Genomic DNA, 26,071 nt, shown 5'->3' with positions numbered 1-26,071 from the left:
AAAACGTAAGCCACACATCTTAAAGTGTGTTCTGAAAAAATCCTTTTTTTTCATAAAATGTATTTCTAGAGTCATTGTAATTCAGATTTGAATATTTCAATATCTTAAGTAGTTTTCATTTTATATAGTTTTTTGCTTTTCCTATAAACTTATGAAAAGTGATGTTACGTTATTTTGCATTTTAGGTGTCGATATGTATGTATGTATGTGAATATTTTGATTAAATTATTCTTTTCTTCAATTTGCGTTTGGCTACATTAAATTCATCGGGTTTGTTGTGGCTTGTCGATTTGATTTATTTTTTTCCGATGGTTGGGTGGCGGCTGTCATAACAACAAAAACAACAAAGAGCAACTGCATACAATATAATCATGTACACTAAGACCCCTATTTGCGTCGTTATGAATTCGATTTGGGTCGCTACATACAAGATGGGTTTTTCTCTAAGTCAAACTTATATGTGAATGGTTTATTATTTCATTTGTTTGATTGTACAAAATGGATTTCCCATTTAATTATGTATTTATTAGGGTATTCAATTAATCGGGTTTCTGGTTTAATCGGTTAATAATCGGTTAATTTAAAACTATTCGATTAACCGAATAATTTATATTTTCTTTTTAAATTGAAAATACAACAACGAAGTTGGTTACAAAAACATAAAAAACAGCAACTAAGGTATTTGAGATCATTTTTGTAAACATATCGCCTATTTTCTGCAACAACGTCATAGCTCAAAATCCGTGTTTTTTGAATTGAGTAATACAAAATATGCGCTGTTCTATAATCTTTCACTTTGTGAGTTCTTTTTTTTTTTTTTTTGTAAACATCAAAATTAAATTTTATGTTTTCTCGTATATTTGATAAGTAAAAATTTGGGTTAAATACAGATTAGAAAGATATTAACATCTACTATTAGAATTACTAAAAAGTACTAGTGAATAAGTACCTAGTCAATAGTAATATCGTCAGTAGTAGACTTCCAATGACACGCACATGTTAAATGTCTATAGTAAATAGCATTGTCTGGGGTAAAATAAGTCACTAGTACTGGTGACTGTGTCAAAAGTAAGTCAGTATAGTTTCACTATTGACACTTCCTGCAGGGTACTCACTAATCATGTTTATTGGATGTTCAAAAAATATCTAATTTTAATTTGAAATTTGTATTTGAATTGAAACGGAAAAATAAATACAACAAAATTTTTTAAAGTGCAAAAAAAAAGGAATTTCGACACAAATTAATCGGTTGAAAATCGGCAATTTCAAATTATTCGAACAGTTAACGTCCAAAATTAATCGTTTAACCGATTGACGGTTAATCGATTGAATACCCTAGTATTTATGTTAGCTAAATTTAGTTTTAGAATGTAATAAATTACATTTATTTTCCTTTTACTAAGTAACTTGTTGATTAATTGTATTCTTGAACCAAATAATAGAAAAAAGTGGAAATATATGAAACAGATTCAATTTGCATCATTTCGGTTTACGTCGCATTTCTCCTGTCTTCATTAACGACGTAAATCGGGGCCGTAGTGTACATATTCCGTTTATTGGGAAAATAACAAAAGAACCGTTTGTAAAAAGTAATAATTTTATAAACTTCCGTTTGTTGATTTGTTTGTTTGTTGCACCAGCCAACATACTTGCCCTCGCTGAAGCTACTAGTGTTGGTTGCAATTGCCAGTTCCATTTGTTGTTTGTTCTTTTCATTGTGAATAGTCAGTCAAGTGCATGTAAATTTGTTTAATTTATTCTTTTTATGTAAGGTTTTTGTCATTTGGAGAAAGCCTTTTATATTTACACATTTATAACACTATACAACAAAATCAAATTTTTTCCAAAATTACAATGTCCGACCAATAAATTTTGATAGAGGAGACAAAAAAAAGACACTTATAGTAAAATTTTACGGATATTATATATTTGCGGAACATTTTAACCCCTTAAATCCCTGTTGTAATGGTGTTTTTTGCTCATTTTTAAAAGGACAAAAAACACCCATGCCTTGAGGATTTAGAGGGTTAACATATTCTACAAAAATATTCTCCGTAACATTTTACATAACTTTATTGTTAATCTTCAAAATAAAATTCTTAATAAATGCGAAATTAACCCTAAGCTCATTTTGTTGTGTCTTATTTTTGACTTTCTGGTTGAATTTTCCGTTTCTACAAAAATATTCTCCGTAACATTTTACATAACTTTTCTGAACACATTTTATACCTAAAATATAAGGATCACATGGTTTCTTATGACGATTGACATACATACATACATACATACATACATACATACATACATACATACATACATACATACATACATACATACATACATACATACATACATACATACATACATACATACATACATACATACATACATACATACATACATACATACATACATACATACATACATACATACATACATACATACATACATACATACATACATACATACATACATACGAGTACATATCGTCCCCTAAAGTGCAAAAGGACCTATCAACACTTTTTTAAATTTTACAGGAGAGACAAAAAACTTAATAAAATTTTAATTTGTTTCTTCAATAAAATCCTTATTTTTAAAAATAGAAAGCCAAACACTTCTGAAGACGTGTGCCTTGATGCGATGCACAGTGGTATGAGAAATCAAGTAAGAAAGTATAGTCGGACCATATGATACCCTACACCAATCTAAATATGGACCAATTGCCATAAAATATGTATATAAAAGCTATTTGTGTTGAATTTTGTTTGAATACCAACTTTTTTAAGAAATCTACACTCATTAAAACGATTTTCGGAAGTGGGCACTATATGAGAGCTATGACTAAATACGGACCGATCATCACAAATTTTGGTGGGGCGAGTTTGACTTATATAAAACTTATTTTTGCAGAATTTGGTTTGGATATCTATATAATTGAGGTATTTATGAAAGCTTAACTATTTTCAGATAGGGCAATCGTATGGGAGCTAGGAGAAATAATGGACCGATTCCAACCAAACTTAATAGGCTTCGTCCTTGGGGCAATAGAAGAGCTTGTACCAAATTATTATCTTTCAAATTGCGACCTGTAGTTTGATTACAAGGTTTACATTGACGGACGGACATAGCTAAATCGACTCAGAAAGTGATCCTGAGCAGATTGGTATACTTTAATGTGGGTGTTGGGACAATATTTAGGCATGTTACAAACATCAGCACTAACCCAATATACCCTCCCCACTATGGTGGTGTAGGGAATAAAAAAAGATGGAAATAAATATGTAACTTCTAAACCCTTAGCCGATTTGAATGAAATTTGACATGCGAATAAGAAGAATGCGTGGGCACACCACGGCTGCGGCCAGGGTTCCCCAAAGTAGGACACCTCGGGTATGTTCAATTTTTAAAACGATCCTATTTCTTCGGCTTTGTTCCGATTTCAAAACCATTACATATAAAGAATCCTTGTCGAGCACTACAAAAAACCTCGTCGTAGCTATCAATTATATTTTCAACATTTTCACCCACGCTTTTTCGATTTTCTCCATTTTTCTTTTATTGGACTAACAACAAATGTATGACTGACTTCAAAGTTATATGCATTTGAATTTAAAAATTTCAAAAAAGGCGATTTTTCGCTAGTTTTTGGGAAAAAAGAAATTTCTGAAAAGGTATATTTGGAATTTATACTTTTTGAAAAGCTAACTTTAAATTAAATATTTTAAATGATAAAAATTTGAAAATTGTTGATACCGACGGGACCAGGTCCATCCAAAAAACGCATACTCGATATCAAAATATAGTAACCCATTTTAGATGGCCAACTATGTTTTTAATTGTTTTGTAAAGGGTTCCGATAAACCCGCCCTTGATATGGATATTACAGCCAAAAAACTAAAAAAACCCACTTTTGGGATTTTTCCACACTTTTTTGGGAATTTCGATATTCCTGATTAAAAATTTCAAAATTTTTTTTTTTTAGGGCAACCCGCGCCGACTTAGTTTTGTGGTGCATTTACAAGGGAAAAAATGCAATTTTTTCAGTTTTTGTAAAAATGTTGCCATTAAATAATCACCTTTTAAATATAATTTAAAAGAATCGAAATATGTACGTAATTGTCGTTCTAATAAGATATAAAACACAAAAATTGGTTAAAAAATATTAAAGTTATTAAAAAATTTAAAGAAAAGCTTATTTTTACTTAAAATTTATTCATATTTACTTGTATATGAGTTTTTGTCTTCATAGGATACAGTTAACCTATTCGCAGGTATAACCAAAAAAAAATAATTTTTTTAAACAAATTTCAGAATTTTTTGATCATCACATGGGGATTTATTGACAACATAATCTATATACAGTGGAATCGGGTTAGAGTGAACACTTGATAATATGAACTACTGGATAGTATGAACACACAATTTTTTTACATTGGAGACTCTAAAGAGTGAACATCGCCTACCTCTATAGAGTGAACTTTAGTTTTTTTTTGCAAACAAATTTAAAATCAAAAGTTTTTATTTGTTATTTTTTGCCTACACAGTAGACTCTACAGGCAGTTTTGACTCTCATTAGTATTTTTATACCACTTAAACTAAGTTTCATTATTTTTTTACACATATTTTGTATACAACACCGTTATTTTTGTTTTGGTTTTTCTGAAATTTTTGACTTTTTTTGACTCTACTATTTGTATTGCTATATAAACCAAGAAAAATTCTTTCTATAAAAGTTTAGCAAGAAATAATTAAAGATATGGACAATGGAGTGGGAGTGGGAGTTACAGTTCTAGCAAATAAATTTGGTGTTGCAAAGTCCACAATATGTGTCATTAAAAAAATACAAAGTGGAATTCTATGCCACAATAAAAGTGTCGAAAAATACTCCATAATTGACTTTTAAAGCAGCGATGTAAAAATTTGTCTGTCAGTGGAGAAATGCTTAAGGCAAAATAAAAAAATACACGAGCAGTTATTTCAATGCAAGCGCAGGCTGGCTTCAAGGGTATAAACTCAAGCTGTTCAAATTTTTGAAAAAGCCATTGACTGGGCTGAGAACAATACTAAAGATTATGAAAATATCTTAGTTTTATAAATTTCGTGATTTAGCAGTACAAAAAGCCAAAAGTACATGTACAAAACAAGCAACCATTAATGATTTATTTTTGGGCCGATTTTGATGAACCTTAAGAAAAATATAACATGAAGTCTAATAACAGTACAAAAATGGAAATTAACCCTTAATAGCACTTGTGGTCCAAATGACCCTATCTTTTAAAATCACGAAAAACACAGTCATTTTGACCCCAAGTGCTCTTAAGGGTTAATTTCCATTTGGGCTCATCCGCCAAAATATGGCCAAAAAATTATTTTTTCTTGTAAATCGCAGGTACGGAAAAACTATAGGAGGTATTGACATACTTTTTTCACATTTTTATTCCCTATTATGTTGTCAATAAATCCCCATGTGATGATCAAAAAATTCTGAAAATTGTTTAACAAAATTTTTAAAAATTTGAAATTGGAGTTTTGAAACTGCCGTTAAAAAAAATATTTTGTTTGGTTATACCTGCGAATAGGTTAACTGTATCCTATGAAGATAAAAACTCATATACAAGTAAATATGGATATATTTTAAGTAAGAGTAAAGTTTTGTTTTAATATTTCTCAAAATATGTTAATTTTGTTCCTACATTTTTTGTTCGATTCTTTTAAATTAAATTGCAAACATTTTAAAAAAACAGAAAAAAATGCATTCTTCCCATTGTAAATGCACCTCAAAACTAAATCGAAAGTTCAACATTTCAAAAAATTTAATTCTAAGGGACACTCTAGTAGACATGTTATGTATCAATGGATAGGGGATTTCGTCTATTTTTCAAAAATGTATATAACTTTTGACAATTAAAAAATTCATGGAATACATTTTTGAAAAATATAACAAAAATTGCTTTTTACTGAGTTTTTGCGAAGATAAAAATTTTTGAAATGAAGTTAAATTTTTATTTATGAATATTTTTAATAAAATTTTACAGTTATATAGATTTTGCAATTGAAAATAGAAAACTGAAAACAAATTTTGATTTTTTTTTATCGGAACCCTTTACAAAACAATTAAAAACATATTTGGCCATCTAAAATGGGTTACTATATTTTGATATCGAGTATGCGATTTGAGAATTTGAGCCATTAAAAACTCAATTTTTAATTTGTTGATTGTTACGCCCTTTTGCATTTCAGGTGACGATATATGAATAAGTGTGTACATATCTGGGATGGAATATCCCGTACTTTTTTCAGTATTTTTTGGTATCCAAAAATTTCCAAGAAATTTAATAAATTTATAATACTGCCCAAAATAATTTAAAAATAACCTTTTCTTTTACGAATGTTATCAACAGTAATACAAGTTGTTTAATATGCAAATGCTAATTTTCTTTTGATTATCTAAATCAATGGCTGTCGAATGATTGTCCGCTGCCCTATAGTGGTTTGTATAAACCATCCAAGGGATCCACAAAGAACTCAGAAAAATATGTATTCTAATTTATTTGCCAATTTAAATTTTGCATGTAATGATTCTCTTATAGCTCTACTATGAATTATATCTAATATTTTCTTCTTTATATCAATATTTTTAAAAATATTCTAAATCTAAATATTAATTTCAATTTGTTTTTTCTCAATACTAGTTTGCTTTTATGAATTTCTACTTGTTCTTTCCCAATATTATTTTGAATTTCTTGAATAGTGCGCCATGCTTTCAATGAAATGGGTCAGGTGGGCCGTGAAGCAAAAGCTTGTGGGAGGCTCTGATTTAAATTATAATAATATGTAATTTTATTCTCTGATCCATACCAGATACATACATTAGACCGACTTACTTTTAATGGAAAGGAAACAAGTTTTATGTTATTCCTCAAATTATTTAGATAAAATCGATTTCTTAATAATCGTTTAAGATCTAAAGAGTTCATATTTCGTATTAGGATTTGTAAAAATTCAGTTTTTAGTAAAACACCCTAATGTACATATGTATGTATGTGCATAAGACATATCTTTAAAAAGTTGTGGATGGTTCTAATTTCATTATTTAGTATCTCAAACTAATTATTTTTACAATAATTACAGATAATTGTGCGATAAGCTATTAAACAAATTTTTTTAAATTACATTATTATAAATAAGTTAATTTCCGATAAATATGATTACAAAACGTCCATAAATAGATGGACAAATATTAGGTTAGGTTACGTGGGTTACTCGACAGTTAGGGAGTTCACTCGGAGGTTTTGGCCCATTGTGGTACCTTAGAAATACTATTCCCTTATGAAAATTCATACATAAAGTCAGTTTCCCTCCCTAATTTCGTTGACTATGTGATTCCTGTGTTCCCCTTGGGAACCAGCCGGTACTTCTAACAAATCTGATATTTACTAGTGACACATCTCTGAGACAGTCCAGATCATGGAAAAGAGCTCTACCAAGATGTAGTAGTCTATGGTCTTGTAAGGCTGAGCATTATCATAGAGGGTGCTGTACCGATTCCTCCTCCTCTTCATCTAAACAACTTCTACAATAGCTATAACGTGGGTAAACCATACGTTCCGACATATGTCCATTCATACAGTGCCCAGTAATTATACCCGTAAGAAGCCTAATGAATTCCTGCTAAGACACAAAAGAGTCTTAGTTCTATCCTCTGTCAGATTGGGCCAGAGCATTCTGTATATTTTACAAGTGATGATATTTGACCACCTGAGTTCCGTCTCGCTCAAAGCCCATTCATCTATCAATTTCGATACTGTCACCAAGGGATTGTGAATATCCCTTTGCGCAAGAGATACGTCCAGGTTGCTTGCGCACTCATCAGATACTTCATTTCCCCGGATGCCATCATGTCCTGGAACCCATATGAACTCGTCGTGATGTTGTGTCAGTTGTGCCAGTGATTTGATACAATTGAGAAGACATTTCGACCTAAAGGCTGTCCAAGTAGATATGTATAGTCGAATTTTCGAGATTCAGTTCCCGGATTCTTCTCACGGCTGTATCAATGGCGTGCAGGTACCAGGTAATCGAAGAGACATCAAAAGGTCCAGCTGATCTGAGAATATTCCCGAGCCCGTGCCTCTTTCTGTCTTTGAACCATCAGTGTAGATTGAGATCTCGTCATCCCTTAGGACAGAGTTCGCGGCCCAATCAGCCCTAGTCGGTATTCTGATCTTAAATGTTCTATCAAAATTCTGTGTATTATTAGTATTAGGTATTATGTAGTCCGTTTCTCGCCCTATGATTGGCCTGCCTATCTTCTGTAGGATGGTGCCATGACAGAAATGCATTTGATATATATATCAAGGGGAGTTATATTTAGCATTGTCTCTAGACTGGCCTGAGGGGTGGAATTCATAGAGCCAGTAATTGCAAGACATGCTAATCTTTGTACCTTGTTTAGAATAGAAAGGTGAGTCTTAGTGTCTACCACTCTCCACCAAACAAGAGCCTCATAGGTCAAAATATGTCTTATGACCGTGGTGTAAATCCAGTGTACAATGTATGGTTTAAGACCCCATCTCTTCCCAAAGGTTTTCTTACATATATAGAAGGTACATAATGCCCTCTTCATTCGACTCTCAGCATTACGTTTCCACGAGAGCTTAGAGTCCAAAATTACGCCAAGATATTTGGCTTCGCTTGAAATCTTCAGAAAAGTACCATCCAGTCGTGGAGGTCTGAATTCTGGAGTTTTATATCTCCAGTTCGGTCTTGCAGGGTTAACACCTAGACCGTTTTCCTTGGCCAATGATAGCAGAACGCTGAGAGCTGATTCCATGAGTTCACTTATTGTGGGAAGAAACTTCCCTTGAATAAGAAGCACAACGTCGTCAGCATATGCAACTACTTTGGTACCTATTCTACTGAGCCTGAAAAGGATTTTATTTACGACAAGATTCCACAGAAGTGGAGAGATGACACAGCCTTGTGGTGTGCCTCTTGTCACAACTTTCCTTGTCCTAGATTCAATGGCCCATATTAGAGTCAATGGCCCTGCTCCTAAGCATATTTTCTATCCAATTTCTTATCCGCTGATCAACACCTAAGTCACCCAATGCATCAACTATTGCGGATATGTTCACATTATTAAACGCACCCTCTATATCCAAGAAAGATGCCATAACATACTACTTTTTGCCAAGTTTCCCCTCTATAGTTCCGACAACGTCATGCAAGGCTGTCTCCACCGACCTTCCTTTAAGGTATGCGTGCTGTGCCCTATTCGTGCTGTGCCCGACCAATCTTTCCAGTGTTTTCAATAAAAACGATGACGGACTGATCGGTTTATAGTCCTTGGCGGTACTGTGGTTTACCTTTCCCGATTTGGGGATAAATACCACTGTAACCTCTCTCCATTCTTTAGCAATGTATCCAGTTTCCAGGCTGTACCTAAATATCATTATAAGCCATGGCATGATGGTTGAAATCGATTTTTGGAGTAACGCTGGGAATATGCCTTCTTGGATTAAGGCCACGTGGATAGCTTCCTTCTCCATGAAGCGCAGATTAATCTGATCTAGAGATCCTTGCCTTCTCCTTTGTCCCTCGAGCGTCCTCGTTCAATCGTTCAGTCCTCTGTGCCAAGTTCCTTGTTCTGACGCTTTATAAGTGTTAGCGTGGCTTCGTCCCCCTAAAGAGGAGGAGGAAACCACACTCTCACCGTCGTACTAAAAGGTACTTGATCCAGTGGGACGATTTCGATTCTTACGTTGGGCCAGAGTTCGCCAACTCCTCGGATACAGTTTCTGAGAAAGCCTAGAGCCTTCTCGTTACCACACCCGATGATCTTGACATCCCTTAACCAGTTGGCGCCGTCGAATGCAGTGAAGGAATCATCCTCACTGCATGCGAGTTCGTCAACTAGTGCCCGCAAGATTTTCTCCTCCAGAAGCAGCCATCTGTCCGTAGTCATTTTCTCATCAGGTTGACTACGATCTATGATGGCTACTTGTAGCTCAGGTGCTGATGTTAAGCTAGTTGATGGTTTCAGTCGCTTACCCTCAGACACCTGCGTTTCACCTGACCTTTGCCGCTTAATACTAGGCCTGCTTGCTGGACCTTTGGCAACCGTCGCGGTTCCTCGGGTAGAGGAGATTGTGGACCTTGGGTGTTGTGCTAGCAGACTTCGTCGTGCCGCATTGGTCATCACCTGTCTTTGGTCCCGACGTGGCCCTCTTTGATGTAGATGGGCGTACGTCAAGATCCTCCGAGACGGTGATCGTGTGATCGTGGGGCACATGTTTAGATGTGATCACCTGCCTGCTCTGGTTTGGTTCGGTCGTAGTCTTGGCTGGCCTGATCTCCACAACAGTAGTATGTGGTAGGTATGTTTACACCGCAAACGCTTTTCCCTGGTGATCAAAGACGCGGGATCTCGCGAGTCCAATGTCCTGACATACCGAAGAGAGCGTTTGTAGCCCGCCAACCTTTTCCGTTTGTCTTGTTCTGAGTCTTGTTTTTCTGTTCTGTGTATTAAATTGCTTTACTTTTTGATAAAAAAAAAATTACTCAAATTTTGAATTTATTTATTTTATTGAGATTTGTTGTTTCTACAATAAAGTAATATATTTTTCCAATAAATAAATAAAACTGGACGATGATACATCCATCAACAAAATTATTAGTTATATTCATGACATCATTTAAGTTTAATTCACTTTAGGGAACCTAAAAACAAATTCCATTGTTATCAAATAGTGCGATATTTTTATCGATAACGTAAAAAATGTTAAATTCTTTATTTTTTGACAAAATAAAATTGGCTAATTTTAAATTTTTTATTGATTGATTTTTTGTTTATTTCCTTTGTATATTTTCTTATATTGAAACAGAAAGATGTGCCGTGGCACCAGGTATGGACACATATGAAACGATTATCTCATGTCTCCAAAGTAAATTCAACCACAAAGTTGTGTGCCGAGAAAACTGATAGTGCAGTGACTGAGAAGTCAATAATAATTCCAGATAAGACTGCCTCATTGAAAGACACTTTGCGTGCTCATCAAGTGTTTACAAGGCCAGACATGGTAAAAATAATTTTGTTTTTTTTTTAAATAAATTTCAATTTATTGGCAATTTTGGATTGGTTTCTTTTTCTAAAATAAACTATACGTACCATGTTTGTGGTTTATGGCTTTCAATTTCATTATTTAATTATTGATTATAAAATTATTGGTTATGGCTTAATTTTCACATCTTAAAGCTTTTAGATACTACTTACATATATATTTCTAATTCTTAAATATTGTTAAAAAGAACCGTTCCTGAAAATATGGGTATTGAAATGTGTATTTATTAAAATTAGCGACATTAATTTAGAAAAAAAACAAGTAAGAAAGTATAGTCGGTCAAGTCCGACCATATGATACCCTACACCATTTTAATTATGGACCAATCGCAATAAAATTAGGTGGCATGACTTCTGTATATATGAAACCTATTTGTGTTGAATTTTTATTAAAATACCAACATTTTTAAGAAATCTACACTTATTAAAATGATTTTCGGAAGTGGGCATTATATGGGAGCTATGACTAATTTTGAACCGATCGTTATAAAATTTAGTGACATGACTTTTGTATATATATAAATTATTTGTGTTGAGTTTTATAAGAATACCAATATTTTTAAGAGATTTATGCTAGTTAAAGTTATTTTCGGAAGTGGGCCTATATGGTAGCTATGACTAATTGTGGACCGATCATGGTGAGCCGAGTTTGACTTATATAAAACTTATTTTTGCAGAATTTGGTTTAGATATCTATATAACTAAGGTATTTATGAGGACTTAAATATTTTCAGATAGGGCAATCGTATGGGGGCTAGGAGAATAATGGACCGATTCTTACCAAATTCAATAAGCTTCGTCCTTGGGGTAATATAAGAGCTTGTACCGAATTATCTTTCAAATTGCGACCTGTAGTTTGATTACAAGGTTTACACGGACATCGCTAAATCGACTAAGAAAGTGATCCTGAGCAGATTGGTATACTTTAGGCATGTTACAAATATCAGCACTAACCCAATATACCCTCCTCACTATGGTGGTGTAGGGTATAATCATTGTCAAATACACCTTTTATGTATGTATCTGCGAAATTACTTCAGATAGAATTTTCATATTTTTTACAACTATAAGAAGCTATCCTAGATTATATAAATAATTATGTTATCTGGAAAAAATATATTTATATTACATTTGTCACGCACAATTACACCATATAATACCCTAAGTATTATAAGCAAAATAATTTTTCTTTTAAAATTATGGACCGATCGCCAAGAAATTAGGTCATGTGATTTATGTCTATATGAAAGTTATTTCCGTTGAATTTTATGTGTATTACAACATTTTTAAGAGAATTATGCTCGTTGAAGTGATTTTCGGAAGCGGGCTTTATATGGGAGCTATGACCGATCATCATAAAAGTTGGTGACGATAAAGTCCAATTACGAGAGGACATTTGTATGGGGGCTAGGTGAAATAATAGACCGATTTCAGCCTGTATGTACCAAATTTCATCAAAGTATCTTCAAAATTGCCTGTACTTTGCGCACAAGGTTTACATGTACAGCATAAGAAAAATGTCCAGCCTGCACTTCATCCTGCTGTATTTCTTTTTGCTTAATTTGTCCCTATAACGTTTCATACAATCATTTCCATCCATTTGTCTTTAAACAAATCAAAAATTTATGAAAAAAGTGCATTGTTAAAAAAATACAACACTTACATAAAAACTATTATATATTGAAGAAAAACAAGTGTAACATGTGCGAAACGCGTGAATTTTTATACCCTACACCACCATAGTGGGGAGGCTATAATGCGTTTCTGCATATGTTTGTAACGCCCAAAAGTATTGGTCTAACATCCACCTTAAAGTATACCGATCGACTCAGAAACATTTTCTGAGTCTATTAAACGATTTTCATCCGTCCGCCCGTCTGGCTGGCTGGTTGGCTGTCCATGTAAACCTTGTGCGCAGAGTACAGGTCGCAATTTTGAAGATATTTCGATAAAATTTGGTACATATAATTTTTTCGTCCCAAAGACCAAGCCTATTGGCTGAAATCGGTCCATTATTTCACCTAGCCCCCATACAAATGTCCTCTCGAAATTGGACTTTATCGGTCATAAATGTTTAATTTATTTATGTAACTACATAAATTTCGCTACAAAATTCATGTCACCAAATTTTGTTACAATCGGTCCATAATTATTCATAGCTCCCATATAGACCCGCTTCCGAAAATCCCTTTAACGTGCATAAATCTCTTAAAAATGTTGGTATATACACAAAATTCAACATAGATAACTTTTATATAGGTCGGGCTTGACCGACCATACTTTCTTACTTGTGTTTTATTAATGGACATATAATATCCAAATTTTTTTAATTGGGTTTACCATCTCAAAACCCACACATAATACCATTCTGGGAAAGAAATTCTAATATCAGAGACTGAATTGAAACATACACACATATATCAATTCCGTAACGCACATGTTACATTATTTCTTATTCTATTAAACTTCATTTATTTTGGAATTTCGTTGATATTTATTCCTATCTTCTTTATATATATAATTCTTCTGTACGTGTGTTACTAACTGAACTCCTCCTTAACGGTTGGCCCGATTTCGATGAAATTTGTTGTGTGTGTTTGAGTGGGTCCCTGAATGGTTTAGATTCACAATTGACCTATATATGCACAATGGGCATGGCACCTCCCATACAAAGTAAAAATTTATTATTGCATAGCTGGAGTACTATTATAGCGGGAGTTTTCAAACTTTGTGTGAGCTATGGCAGAACAACGTTTGCCGGGACAGCTAGTGTATTATATATGTATATGTAAATACATACATCTAAGCAATTTATAAACAAATTTTTAGCAAAAAGTTTTTTCAATTTCTGTAATATCGACTTTTTGGTCACAGTGGGGGAAATGAAAAATAAAAAAGGTGCAAATAAATTTGTAAGTTCTAAACCGATAATCCGATTTTAATAAAATTTCTCACGGCTATAGAGGAGTTGTTACTGAGCTTAAGTTTTAAATTCAGACTTTCAACATTAAGGTGGGGCGGAGCCTCCAGGCCACAAATTGGGGTGTCTCGGGTATATTAAAAATTAAAAATGATGCCAAATTTTTGTTCTCTAGTTTATTTGCACCTTTTTTTATTTTTCATTTCCCCACTGTGACCAAAAATATCGGTTTTAGGTTCTCGCACAATATGAGATTTTGTAACCATCCTCGGGTGTAGTTTATTGATAATATCCTCCATTTGCAAAGATTCAACTTTTTTCCATTCTTTCCTTTTAAACAATCCCAAACATAGTCAAGTTTCTTAAAAGGCTTAATAAAATGTTAGCATATTTAAAAAAAATATAAAATACGAAAGAAAAATTTTCGCGTTAAAAATGGGAAGCTCCATTTTGATTTTAGACCCATGGTTTCTTCGGCAAACATTCTTAGAATTCATCGTAGATTACGATTTTGATAACCGCTTGTTGCATTTTTTTGGCTCCATACAAATTGCCCCACTCTAATGTACATACACTGAATCAATTAAGTCTCCGTACAGACATACTCATAATATAAACTAGCAATTTATGGTCGCTTTTCAATACATATTTAAACCTTTTTTTAATTCATTTTATAAAAAATGTTATAAACTAAAAATCAACATAAAAAAACTACAAACATTTTCATTAAAAACATAAAAATTTACATAAATTCAATAATTGTACGAAAAGTATCACCAAAAGTCTCCGTACAGTTAACCGTTTTAAGGCAAGGAATCCCAATATTAATCTTAATTGAATCTTAATTAATATGTGGTAGGTCCTCCTTTCTGAGCAATTGCAGCATTTTAATGGCTTTGCATGGAATGGACCAGCTTTGTTGTTGTCAGGGAATCTATTTTATACCACTCTTCCATTATAACGGCTTTTAGCTGATCTTTACTCGTTATATTGTGCTGCCGAATCATAGATGCTCAATCGGGTTGAGATCAGGTGACTGAGCTGAGCGATTTAAGTGCTTAGGAACATTATAAATAAGACATTCCTTTACTAATCTAGAGGTTTGTTTGAGATAGTTGTCTTGTTGGAAGTAATACAAACGTCCCAAGCCTAATTTTTCAGAACTTTGTTTTAAGTTTTCTTTTCAAATATTAAGGTATGCATATTTATTAGGGTATTCAATTAATCGGGTTTCTGGTTTAATCGGTTAATCGAGCAAATAATTAATCGAAGTTTAGATTTAATCGGATAATAATCTGTTAATTTAAAATTATTCGATTAACCGAATAATTTATATTTTCATTTCAAATTGAAAATACAACAACGAATTTTGTATACAAAAACATAAAAAATGGCAAATAAGGTATTTGAGATCATTTTTGTAAACATATCGCCTATTTACTGCAACAACATCATTACTCAAAATCCGTGTTTATTGAACTGAGTAATATAATATATGCGCTGTTCTATAATCTTTCATATAGTTTTATCAGTTTTCAAAAAAATAAATAATTTTTTGTGTGAGAGTGTTTTTTTGTTGTAAACATTGTAAAAATTCATGTTTTCTCGTATATTTGTTAAGTAAAAATTTGGGTTAAATACAGGTTAGAAAGATATTAAAATCTCCTATTTAAATTTCTGAAATTGCATTACTTGTTGAAAATTTATTTAAGAAATAGTAAAATGTCATAAAATATTCAAAGATGTTTTTCTCGAAACGACTTTTTTTGAATTATGACGTTGTTACAGCAAATGAGCGATGTGTGAGTTTTTTATAGTTTTAGTGTGATCTTCTGAAATAATCTTTTATAAAAAGAATATAATTTAAACGATTTTTTTCTTTAGATTTAATAAAACTCTCTCGCTGATTGTATATTGTGGAGAGATCAAGAATATTCCTTTTTGGATTGTTTTAAATATTGATTAATTTAATAGTTTCGTTCAGTTATGATAAAAGACTCATTTCCAAAAAAGTTTCGTCTATACATGTAAATACAAAGTTTCAAATACATGTAAATTAAATATGTCAGTTGTTATACATACTCACTAAACATGTTTATTGGATGTTCAAAAAATATCTAATTTTAATTTGAAATTTGTATTTGAATTGAAATGGAAAAATAAATACAAAAAAATGTAAAGTGCAAAAAAAGGAATTTCGGTTAATCGGTTAATCGACACAAATTAATCGGTTTATTTGTTATTTGAAAATCGGCAATTTCAAATTATTCGAACAGTTAACCGTCCAAAATTAATCGGTTAACCGATTAACGGTTAATCGATTGAATACCCTAATATTTATCCATCGTGTTTTCAACAAAAATAAGATTTCCCACCCCAGATGAAGCCATGCAACCCCAAACAATAACGTTACCTCCTCCATGCATTACGGTTAGCGACAAATGCTTCGGATTCATTTCAGTATTTCGCTTTCTCTATAACATTTCTCTTCCATCAGAACCAAAGACATTCAATTTACTTTCATCACTAAAAATAACTCGATCCCAAAATAAAAAATCTTTATCAATATGCTCGATAGCGTAATCCAATCTCTTTTTCATGTTCACTTTTCGAACAAGGGGCTTCTTACGGCTTACTCGACCATTGTATCAATTTAGTTTAAGAGCGTTTCTTACAGTTTGGGGGTTTACCGTTAATTCATCACTAGTTTTCAAGTTTCCCGCAATTACACATGCGTCAATTTTTGGATTACCTTCTACAAATCGTACAATTCTTCTCTCTAAGTGGTGGTCTATTTTTCTTGGATGGTAAGTTCTTTGTTTATTTGCCATTGTTCCGGGTTTTTTGAACTGTTGAATAACGTACTGAATGGAAGTTAATAATAATTTTCTTTCTATCCATTAAAATTTGCTTATTTTTGGATTCCCTGACAACAACAAAGCTGGTCCATTCCATGCACAGCTCAGAAAGGAGAACCTACCACATATTAAATGCAATTAAGTTTAATATTGGGATTCCTTGCCTTAAAATAGTTAACTGTACGGAGACTTTTTTGGTGATACTTTTCGTACAATTATTGCATTTATGTAAATTTTTATGATTTTAAGGAAAATGTTTGTATTTTTATACCCTACACCACCATAGTGGGGAGGGTATTATGCGTTTGTGCAGATGTTTGTAACGCCCAAAAATATTAGTCTAACACCCACCTTAAAGTATACCGATCGACTTAGAATCACTTTCTGAGTCGATTAAACGATGTCCGTCCGTCCGTCCGTCCGTCCGTCTGGTTGGCTGGCTGGCTGTCCATGTAAACCTTGTGCGCAGAGTACAGGTCGCAATTTTGAAGATATTTCGATCAAATTTGGTACATTTTACTTTTTCGGACCAAGGACGAAGCCTATTGAAACTGGCTGAAATCGGTCCATTATTTCACCTAGCCCCCATACAAATGTCCCCTCGAAATTGGACTTTATCGGTCATAAAAGTTTAATTTATCTATGTATCTACACAAATTTCGCTCCAAATAAGTTTTATATATACAAAATTCATGTCACCAAATTTTGTTACGATCGGTCCATAATTAGTCATAGCTCCCACATAGACCCGCTTCCGAAAATCACTTTAACGTGCATAAATCGCTTAAAAATTTTGGTATACACACAAAATTCAACATAGTTAACTTTAATATAGACATAAATAACACGACCTAATTTTATGGTGATCGGTCCACAATTGGTCATAGCTCCCATATAAGGCCCACTTCCGAAAATCACTCAAAAATATAAATTATTGATATTTTAAAAGAAAAATATTTTTACTCATTTACTTGGTGTAGGGTATTATATGGTCGGGCTTGACCGACCATACTTTCTTACTTGTTTAATGTTGAGTTCTAGTTTATACGATTTTTTATAAAATTAATTAAAAAAGGTTTAAATATGTATTGAAAAGTGACCATAACTTGCTAGTTTATATTATGAGTATGTCTGTATGGAGACTTAATTGATTCAGTGTATATACATACATATAAATAATAATTAAATACAAGTATGAAAGTAGGGTCGGTCAAGCCCATATAATACCCTACACTACGCATATGAGCAAAATCATTTTTCTTTTAAAATTTCAATAATTTATTTTCGTGAATGGTTTTCGGAAGAGTGCATTATATGGGAGCTATGATTAATTATGTACCGATCGGCATGAAATTAGGTCATGTCATTTATGTCTATATGAAAGTTATTCGTGTTGAATTTTATGCGTATACCAAAATTTTTAAGAGATTTTTGCACGTTAAAGTTATTTTGGGCTTTATATGGGAGCTATGACTAATAATGGACCGATCATTGTAAAATTGGGTCGTGTTATTTATGTCTATATGAAAGTTATTTGTGTTGAATTTTATATGTATAACAACATTTTTAAGAGATTTTTGTCCGATTTTAAATTTTTTAACTGGTTTGGAAAGAAAACTAACTATGCTTTAACCTTCGCTTTCATAGTATCTACCGAGGTAGATATTTGGATATTCAGTTCTTAACAACTTACAAAGTTTTTATCAACTTTGAAATTGCTTTCAGCTCAGTTATCAAAATTTGCCGAATTTTTAGAAAACAAACAAATAAAAAAAATTGAAGTTTTTTTATATTTTATATTTCTGTGTATACGGGTTTATGAATATATACCGTGGTAGATACATTCAAATTTATGATAATTTATATTAGTTTTGTTACTTAACTAGCTTTACTTTATACTATCATCAAAAATTATTCAAAAGCTCATCTTAAATACATTCCATTGCTGTCTTGTTAAAAAACACCATCGTATTTTCGGCTCGAGATTTATTTGTGCGATGCAAAGATTTGTACCCAAGGAGTTTAAGAGTAATCTACGTCCAGAGTAATATATTTCCGTACTTTGTGTGTTGTTTTTGCCATATATTTTAAGCTGCTAGGGCTGAAGAATCCAATGAATTGAAAAAAATCACCACAGGCCAACGTATTGTTGCTCTTTTGGTTGGATATTGAGACTCATTTTTTCCCGTATCAACGCCTCCTTTAGTTTTATTGTAAAATTGGATGACTTCAGTAGTGCGATTCACTAACTTTTAACGAACCGACAATCGTAATGTTTATCGACATAAATAATCGCTTGCAGTAACGATAGTGTGATTCAGTAATTTATTTTTAACGATTGTTTAAGACATGACATCTCTGTCTACAAAATATCAAAATAAGCGAAAAGTAGAAAACCATTATTTGACACACAATAAAATAATTAACCAGTGGTGTAGTGAGTACAACGTTGACTAGCAATCGGAAGGTTATTGGTTCGACACTTGGCTGCGACTTACTTTTTTTTTATTTATTTTTTTTAGTAAATACATATTTTTATGAATAATTCTACTAACAAAACAACTTATTTCCTTCCAAAATGTAAAGGATTACTTTTGGGACATCGCGAGCAAAAATAAGTACTTCTTCCAGGTGAATAATTAGTAGTATAATCTTAAAATTCCCCTATTTTTCAGCTTATTTTTTATATTTTATTGTAAATATTAATAAGTTAAGTAAACAAAATTGTGTTTCCATTATTTTTACGATAGTTCCAGCTACAAAAGATGAAGATGACGAAGAAAAAATTGCAAATACACTTTATCGATTAAATAAACACAACTTAAATTATTGTCGCTAACATAACGAAAAAAAACTGCTTTAAGTAACAGCTGACTTCAACCGACAGCGAATGTCGTTAAAAATGTTACTGAATAGCAAATTCGATAAATTTTCGTTATATTTATTTTAACGATACGATTATCGTTATAAAAGTTAGTGAATCGCACTACAGACTTCTGTTTTTTACCCGAAATATACGAATCGCGATGCATAGATGGCTGTAAAATTACTTCTTATAATATGTATTAGATATTTTGATACAAAAAATTAGTATATAAATAAAAATTCTAAAACAAATTGAATGAATAAAGTCATTATCTACCCAGGTAGATACCACGAGTTCACGTAAAAAACTGTCTTCATGAAAGGGAAGGTTAAAATGGCGTGCAGTTTTTGATACATTTGTAAGTTATAAATATTGTCTTTGTTAAGAATATCTAAAGGAAAACCAAAATTTATCAACTTTTTTGATTTTATTCGCTTTTCATTGTTTATTCTGATATGAAAGCTTATAAAAATTTATAAAATCTATAAAGATGTATAAAGAAAAATTAGTTCTTAACAAAATATGGTTCTAATTATTCAAATTGGATGAAAATTGTAAAAGTTATTCAGCTTTTCATAAACACCTTTTTAAGTATTTTCTCCCCCAGCGCACGTAAATAAAAAAAACAAAAAACTATTAAAAAAAATATTTGTACAATCTTAAATTTACAAGGTAAATGTTTTCGAACTTTTTTCGAAAAAGTTCAATAACTTTTGCAAATATAAACCGATTTTAACAATTAATGTCTAATTTTTATCAATATAAAATTGTATTTATAACACTGTGCAAAACAAAATAGGTTTTCATAGAAAAAATTTAAATAACTATTGTTGAATTTTAAGAATAACGAAAAAAATAAAAAGTAAGCGAAACTTTTTATAAAAACTATAATAGACATTTTATGAAAGCTTAATTCTTTGCCTATCCATAGTTGTTTACAATTTTGAAATCTGTTTTAAAGTGTGTGAGTAGAGGTACTAAAGTACTACGACCTACCCTAAAATAGTTTTTTCAAAATTTTGAGGGTGTTTCAAAATCTTTGAAAACGGCTTTAGTATGTTCTCACCTAGGCCTACAACCTCCATTAGGTCGCTTTTCAAGTTCGGACAAAAGTGTTATTTAGGTCAAGTTATGAAAGTTATTCGGGTTGAACTTTATGTGAATACCAAAATTTTTAAGAAATTAGCGGTCCTTATATGAGAGCTCTGACTAATGGACCGATCATCATAAAATTAGGTGACATTATTTCCGTATAAATAAAACTTATTTGGAGCGAAATTGAATATATGAATTAAACATTTATCACGGATAAAGTCCAATTTCGGGAGGACATTTGTATGGGGGCTAGGTGAAATAATAGACCGATTTCAGCCAATAGGCTTGTTCTTTGGGCCGAAAAAATTATATGTACCAAATCGCAAATGTTTCAAAATTGAATAAGCCATAAATGACGAATTGACCTTTGTATAAGCATTATAACCATTTCCTAGGTACCTGCAATATTTCAAATCAAGATTTAAAGGAAGAACTTATCAAATCACTGAAAATAGCAATATTTCTGCCAAAAATGTCTGATAAAGTTAATATGAATTTTGCGAAATAATTTTGCAAATCATTAAAAATGTAGATGAATGCAAAGTAAATTAATAAAGTAGCGACAGTACTACAACAAATACAACATTTACAAAAACCACAAGCAATTTTGTTTTTGGTTTAAGGTCTGAGCTGTCAAAGTTGCCTGTTGTTGTTTTTGCTTTTGGGCTTGTTGTATTTTTCGCCACAACAACCACAAGTGAATTGACAGATTAGACCAAAGTAAAAAAAATAGTCAGCTGTTCTACTGAGTCTACTTTATTAATTTACTTTGGATGAATGTTTATTATGAAACATCCAAATGTGATAGAAGTGCTTACATACATATCATAATATTAATAGGCAAGTCGATTTATTTGGACCCCTTTTACTCTCACATTATACATGCAATAAATATACTATTTTAAAGGGATTTATTCACAGAATTGCAGATTATATATTTTATTGAAATCGGTTCAGTTTTTTAGGAGTTATAAGCGTTTAAAGATGTTACTAACACATATGCAAAAACGTGTACATGTGAACCTTAAGCTAAAAAGTAAACAAAGCAATGTGTTGTTGTCCATTTGTTGTTGTAAATAAATAAGATAAACAATTAAACAGTTGTGATTTCGCTCTGTTTTAAGTGAGAGTTGTTATAGAAAACAAAGAAGAAGACTTTAGTAATTTAAAGTCACTTAAAAAACTATATTTTGAAGGTGTTTTGTTTAGTTTATTTATATAGGGATAAATATGTAATTGTACATAAGTAAATAGTTATTTCACTACTATAATCGTGACGGTCTTATCACTCCATGTAGTTTAATCAGAAATGGGACGGGTACAAATGGTGAGTCACCTCCCATACCAAATAAATTGTTATTTCTAAATATTTTGTGAAATATAATTGCAAGATTCTTAAAATTTTGTTGAAATAGCTCTTCAATCATTTTGCATAGTTTCGCTGAAAATTTTCGGGATTGGAATAGTGGGCGTGACACACCAAATACAAAGTAAATATTTAATTTCGAATATCTGGAGACTATAATTATAAAAGTGTTTGAACTTTTTACGAATTAATTTCTTATTACTGTGCGGAGTTTAGATGAATATAGACGGAATTAGATTAGAGGGCATAGCACCTCCCATACATAGTAAATATTGATTTCGAATATCTGGGGAACCAAAATGGAAGGGGTCGGAAAAGGAGGTGAGTCACTTCCCATACAAAGTAATAATTGCAAGGTTCTTCAAACTTTGTCTGCATAGCTCTCTTACCATTTTACATAGATTGGCTGAAAATATTCGTTTTTAGCTAACCTCCTTAGAATGGTAATAAATTGATTGATACAGAGTTTAAATTCTTTTAGAATTATAGTTCTCCAGATATTCAAAATTAATTATTTACTTTTTGCCATAACCACTAATGCAATCCCGACCATTTTCAGCCAATCTGTGTAAAATGGTAAGAGAGTTATGTGGACAAAGTTTGAAGAACCTTGCAATTATTACTTTGTATGGGAGGTGACTCACATCCTTTTCCGACCTCTCCCATTTTGGGTGCTATGCCCTCTAATCTAATTCCGTCTATATTCAGCTAAACTCCGCACAGTAATAAGAAATTAATTAGCTAAAAGTATAAACTCTTTTACAATTATAGTTCTACAGATATTCGAAATTAATTATATACTTTGTATAGGGTGTGCCACGCCCACTATTAAAATCCCGAACAATTTCAGCGAAACTATGAAAAATTATAAAAAAGCCATTTACACTAAGTTTGAAGAATCTTGCAATTATAGTTCACAAAATATTTAGAAATAACTATTTACTTTGTATGGGAGGCGACTCACCATTTTTCCCACCCGTCCCATTTTTAATTAAACTTCATGCAGTGATAAACCGTTGAAAATCGTCACAATTATAAAATAACTATTTACTTATCTACAATTACATATTTACCCCCATATGCATAAACAGTTTTTTAAATAAAACAAATTTTGTTTTATAAACCTTTGATAAATTTAAAAATTGTTTATGCATATGGGAGTTAGAAAATAAAAAAACACCTTCAAAATATATTTATTAAAGCGAATTTAAATTACTAAATTCTTCTTTTTTGTTTTCTATAACAACTCTCACTTAAAACAGAGCGAAATCAATACTGTTTAATTGTTTCTCCTATTTATTTACAACAACAAATTGAACAAACACGCAATGCTTTGTTTACTTTTTAGCTTAAGGTTCACATGTACACGTTTTTGCATATGTGTTAGTAACATCTTTAAACGCTTATAACTCCTAAAAAACTGAAACGATTTCAATAAAATATATATTCTGCACTTCTGTGAATAAATCCCTTTAAAATAGTATATTTATTGCCCAAGTTTAGCTAAGCATGATCGGCTTATTAGGAATGACCCCTCCCTTATAAAGGAAAGTTAAAGTAAAGCTAGATATTTACATAAAATATTTAAAAATGTGTGGAATCAAAGCAATGTAGTGGTGTCTCCCATACCAAATTCGTTAGTTAGTTAGTTGAGGGATTCTCAATATTTTGTATGTGTATTTAGGTTTTATCAGAAATCCATTCATATTTTTCAATTTTACTAGGGTAGGGGTTGCGAAGTGCACCGGGTTATGCTAGTGTATGATAAACTAGCTGACCCGGTGCGCTTCGCCACCCCAATTAGAAGAATGAAATAGTACTATCAAGTCTCACTTTGTGAATCTAATTGTAAATGTCTAATTTCATATTTCTGGGTCCATTATTATAGAAAATGCAAAATGTGTTCCTAATTTTAAATTTTTAGGTTTATTATTATAAAATATTCAAAAAGTACCATTGCAATAAGGAAATAGTACCATTGATTATCACTTTTAAATTCGCATTCACTAAACCATAACCCGTCAAGTTTGAATTTTAGATTTGTATATCATTTCCTATATTATCAACTAATTTTGTTTCTATAATACTTAATATTTAATAAATTATCACAAAACCGAAACCGATCGGTTTTTAATTTTTTAAAACCGAAACCGCGGTTTTGAAATTCTTCGATTTTTTGGAAACTCTAGGTCCATTATTATAGGAAATTTAAAAAAATACCATTAGAATATAGAAAAAGTACCAAAAGGCAGGCACTTGTGGATTCCCACTCACTCTGGTCCATATAACCTCTATTTCATGTTTCTAGGTTCATTGGTGAAGAAATTACAAAAAGTACCATTCGAATAAAGAAAAAGTACCAAAAAGTCGCCCCCTAGAATTCTAACTCACTTAGGACCATGTATGCTTAATTTCATGTTTTTAAGTCCATTGCTATAGAAAATTAAAAAAAGTACCATTAGAATAAACAAAAAGTACCATGAGGTATCCGCTTGAATTTTCAATCACTTATTACCATATACGCTTAATTTCATATTTCTAGGTCCATTATATAATAGAAAATTCAAAAAGTAGAATATAGAAAAAGTACCAAAAAGCACCCACTTGTAGTTTCCCACTCACTCGCTTCCATATAAGCTTTATTTCATGTTTCTAGGTTCATTGGTGAAGAAATTACAAAAAGTACCAATCGAATAAAGAAAAAGTACCACAAAGTCTCCCCCTAGAATTCTCACTCACTTAGGACCATATATGCTTAACTTCATACTTCTATGTCCATTATTACAGAAAATTCAAAAAGTACCATTAGAATATAGAAAAAGTACCAAAAAGCAGTCACTTGTAGATTCCCACTCACTCCGGTCCATATAAGCTTAATTTCATGTTTTTAGGTTCAGTGGTGAAGAAATTACAAAAAGTACCATTCGAATAAAGAAAAAGTACCAAAAAGTCTCCCCCTAGAATTCTCACTCACATAGGACCATATATGTTTAATTTCATGTCTCTAAGTCCATTGTAAAAGAAAATTCAAAAAAGTACCATTAGCATATAGAAAAAGTACCAAAAAGCCCACACTTGTGGTTTCCCACTCACTCGGTTCCATATAAGCATTATTTCATGTTTCTAGGTTCATTGGTGAATAAATTACAAAAAGTACCAATCGAATAAAGAAAAAGTACCACAAAGTCTCCCCCTAGAATTCTCACTTACTTAGGACCATATATGCTTAATTTCATATTTCTAAGTTCATTGTTATAGAAAATTCAAAAAAGTACCATTAGAATAAAGAAAAAGTACCACAAAGTTTCCCCCTAGAATTCGCACTCACCTAGGACCATATACGCTTAATTTCATGTTTCTAAGTCCATAGTTATAGAAAATTCAAAAAAGTACCATTAGAATATAGAAAAAGTACCAAAAAACCCACACTTGTGGTTTCCCACTAACTTGGTTAATATATAAGCTTTATTTCATGTTTCTAGGTTCATTGGTGATGTATGTATGTATGTATGTATGTATGTATGTATGTATGTATGTATGTATGTATGTATGTATGTATGTATGTATGTATGTATGTATGTATGTATGTATGTATGTATGTATGTATGTATGTATGTATGTATGTATGTATGTATGTATGTATGTATGTATGTATGTATGTATGTATGTATGTATGTATGTATGTATGTATGTATGTATGTATGTATGTATGTATGTATGTATGTATGTATGTATGTATGTATGTATGTATGTATGTATGTATGTATGTATGTATGTATGTATGTATGTATGTATGTATGTATGTATGTATGTATGTATGTATGTATGTATGTATGTATGTATG

General features: G+C 31.7%; 1 protein-coding gene across 3 annotated transcripts in view; it reads left to right on the top strand.

The window, feature by feature from the left end:
• The window catches only part of LOC135952455 (uncharacterized protein DDB_G0283357), a 133,216-nt gene that overhangs the window by 28,036 nt on the left and 79,109 nt on the right, over positions 1–26,071 (top strand). For 2 of the 3 annotated variants that reach the window (XM_065502400.1, XM_065502401.1), the window contains exon 2: positions 10,887–11,081. The exons of the other annotated variant lie outside the window; for it this stretch is intronic. In XM_065502400.1, coding sequence (XP_065358472.1) covers positions 10,887–11,081 — 195 coding nt within the window. The remainder of the gene's footprint in view (positions 1–10,886; positions 11,082–26,071) is intronic. 3 annotated transcript variants of the gene reach the window in all.

The sequence above is a fragment of the Calliphora vicina genome, chromosome 2 (genome assembly GCF_958450345.1).
Source record: "Calliphora vicina chromosome 2, idCalVici1.1, whole genome shotgun sequence".
Lineage (NCBI taxonomy): Eukaryota > Metazoa > Arthropoda > Insecta > Diptera > Calliphoridae > Calliphora > Calliphora vicina.
This window is presented reverse-complemented; position numbering and strand designations above follow the sequence as displayed.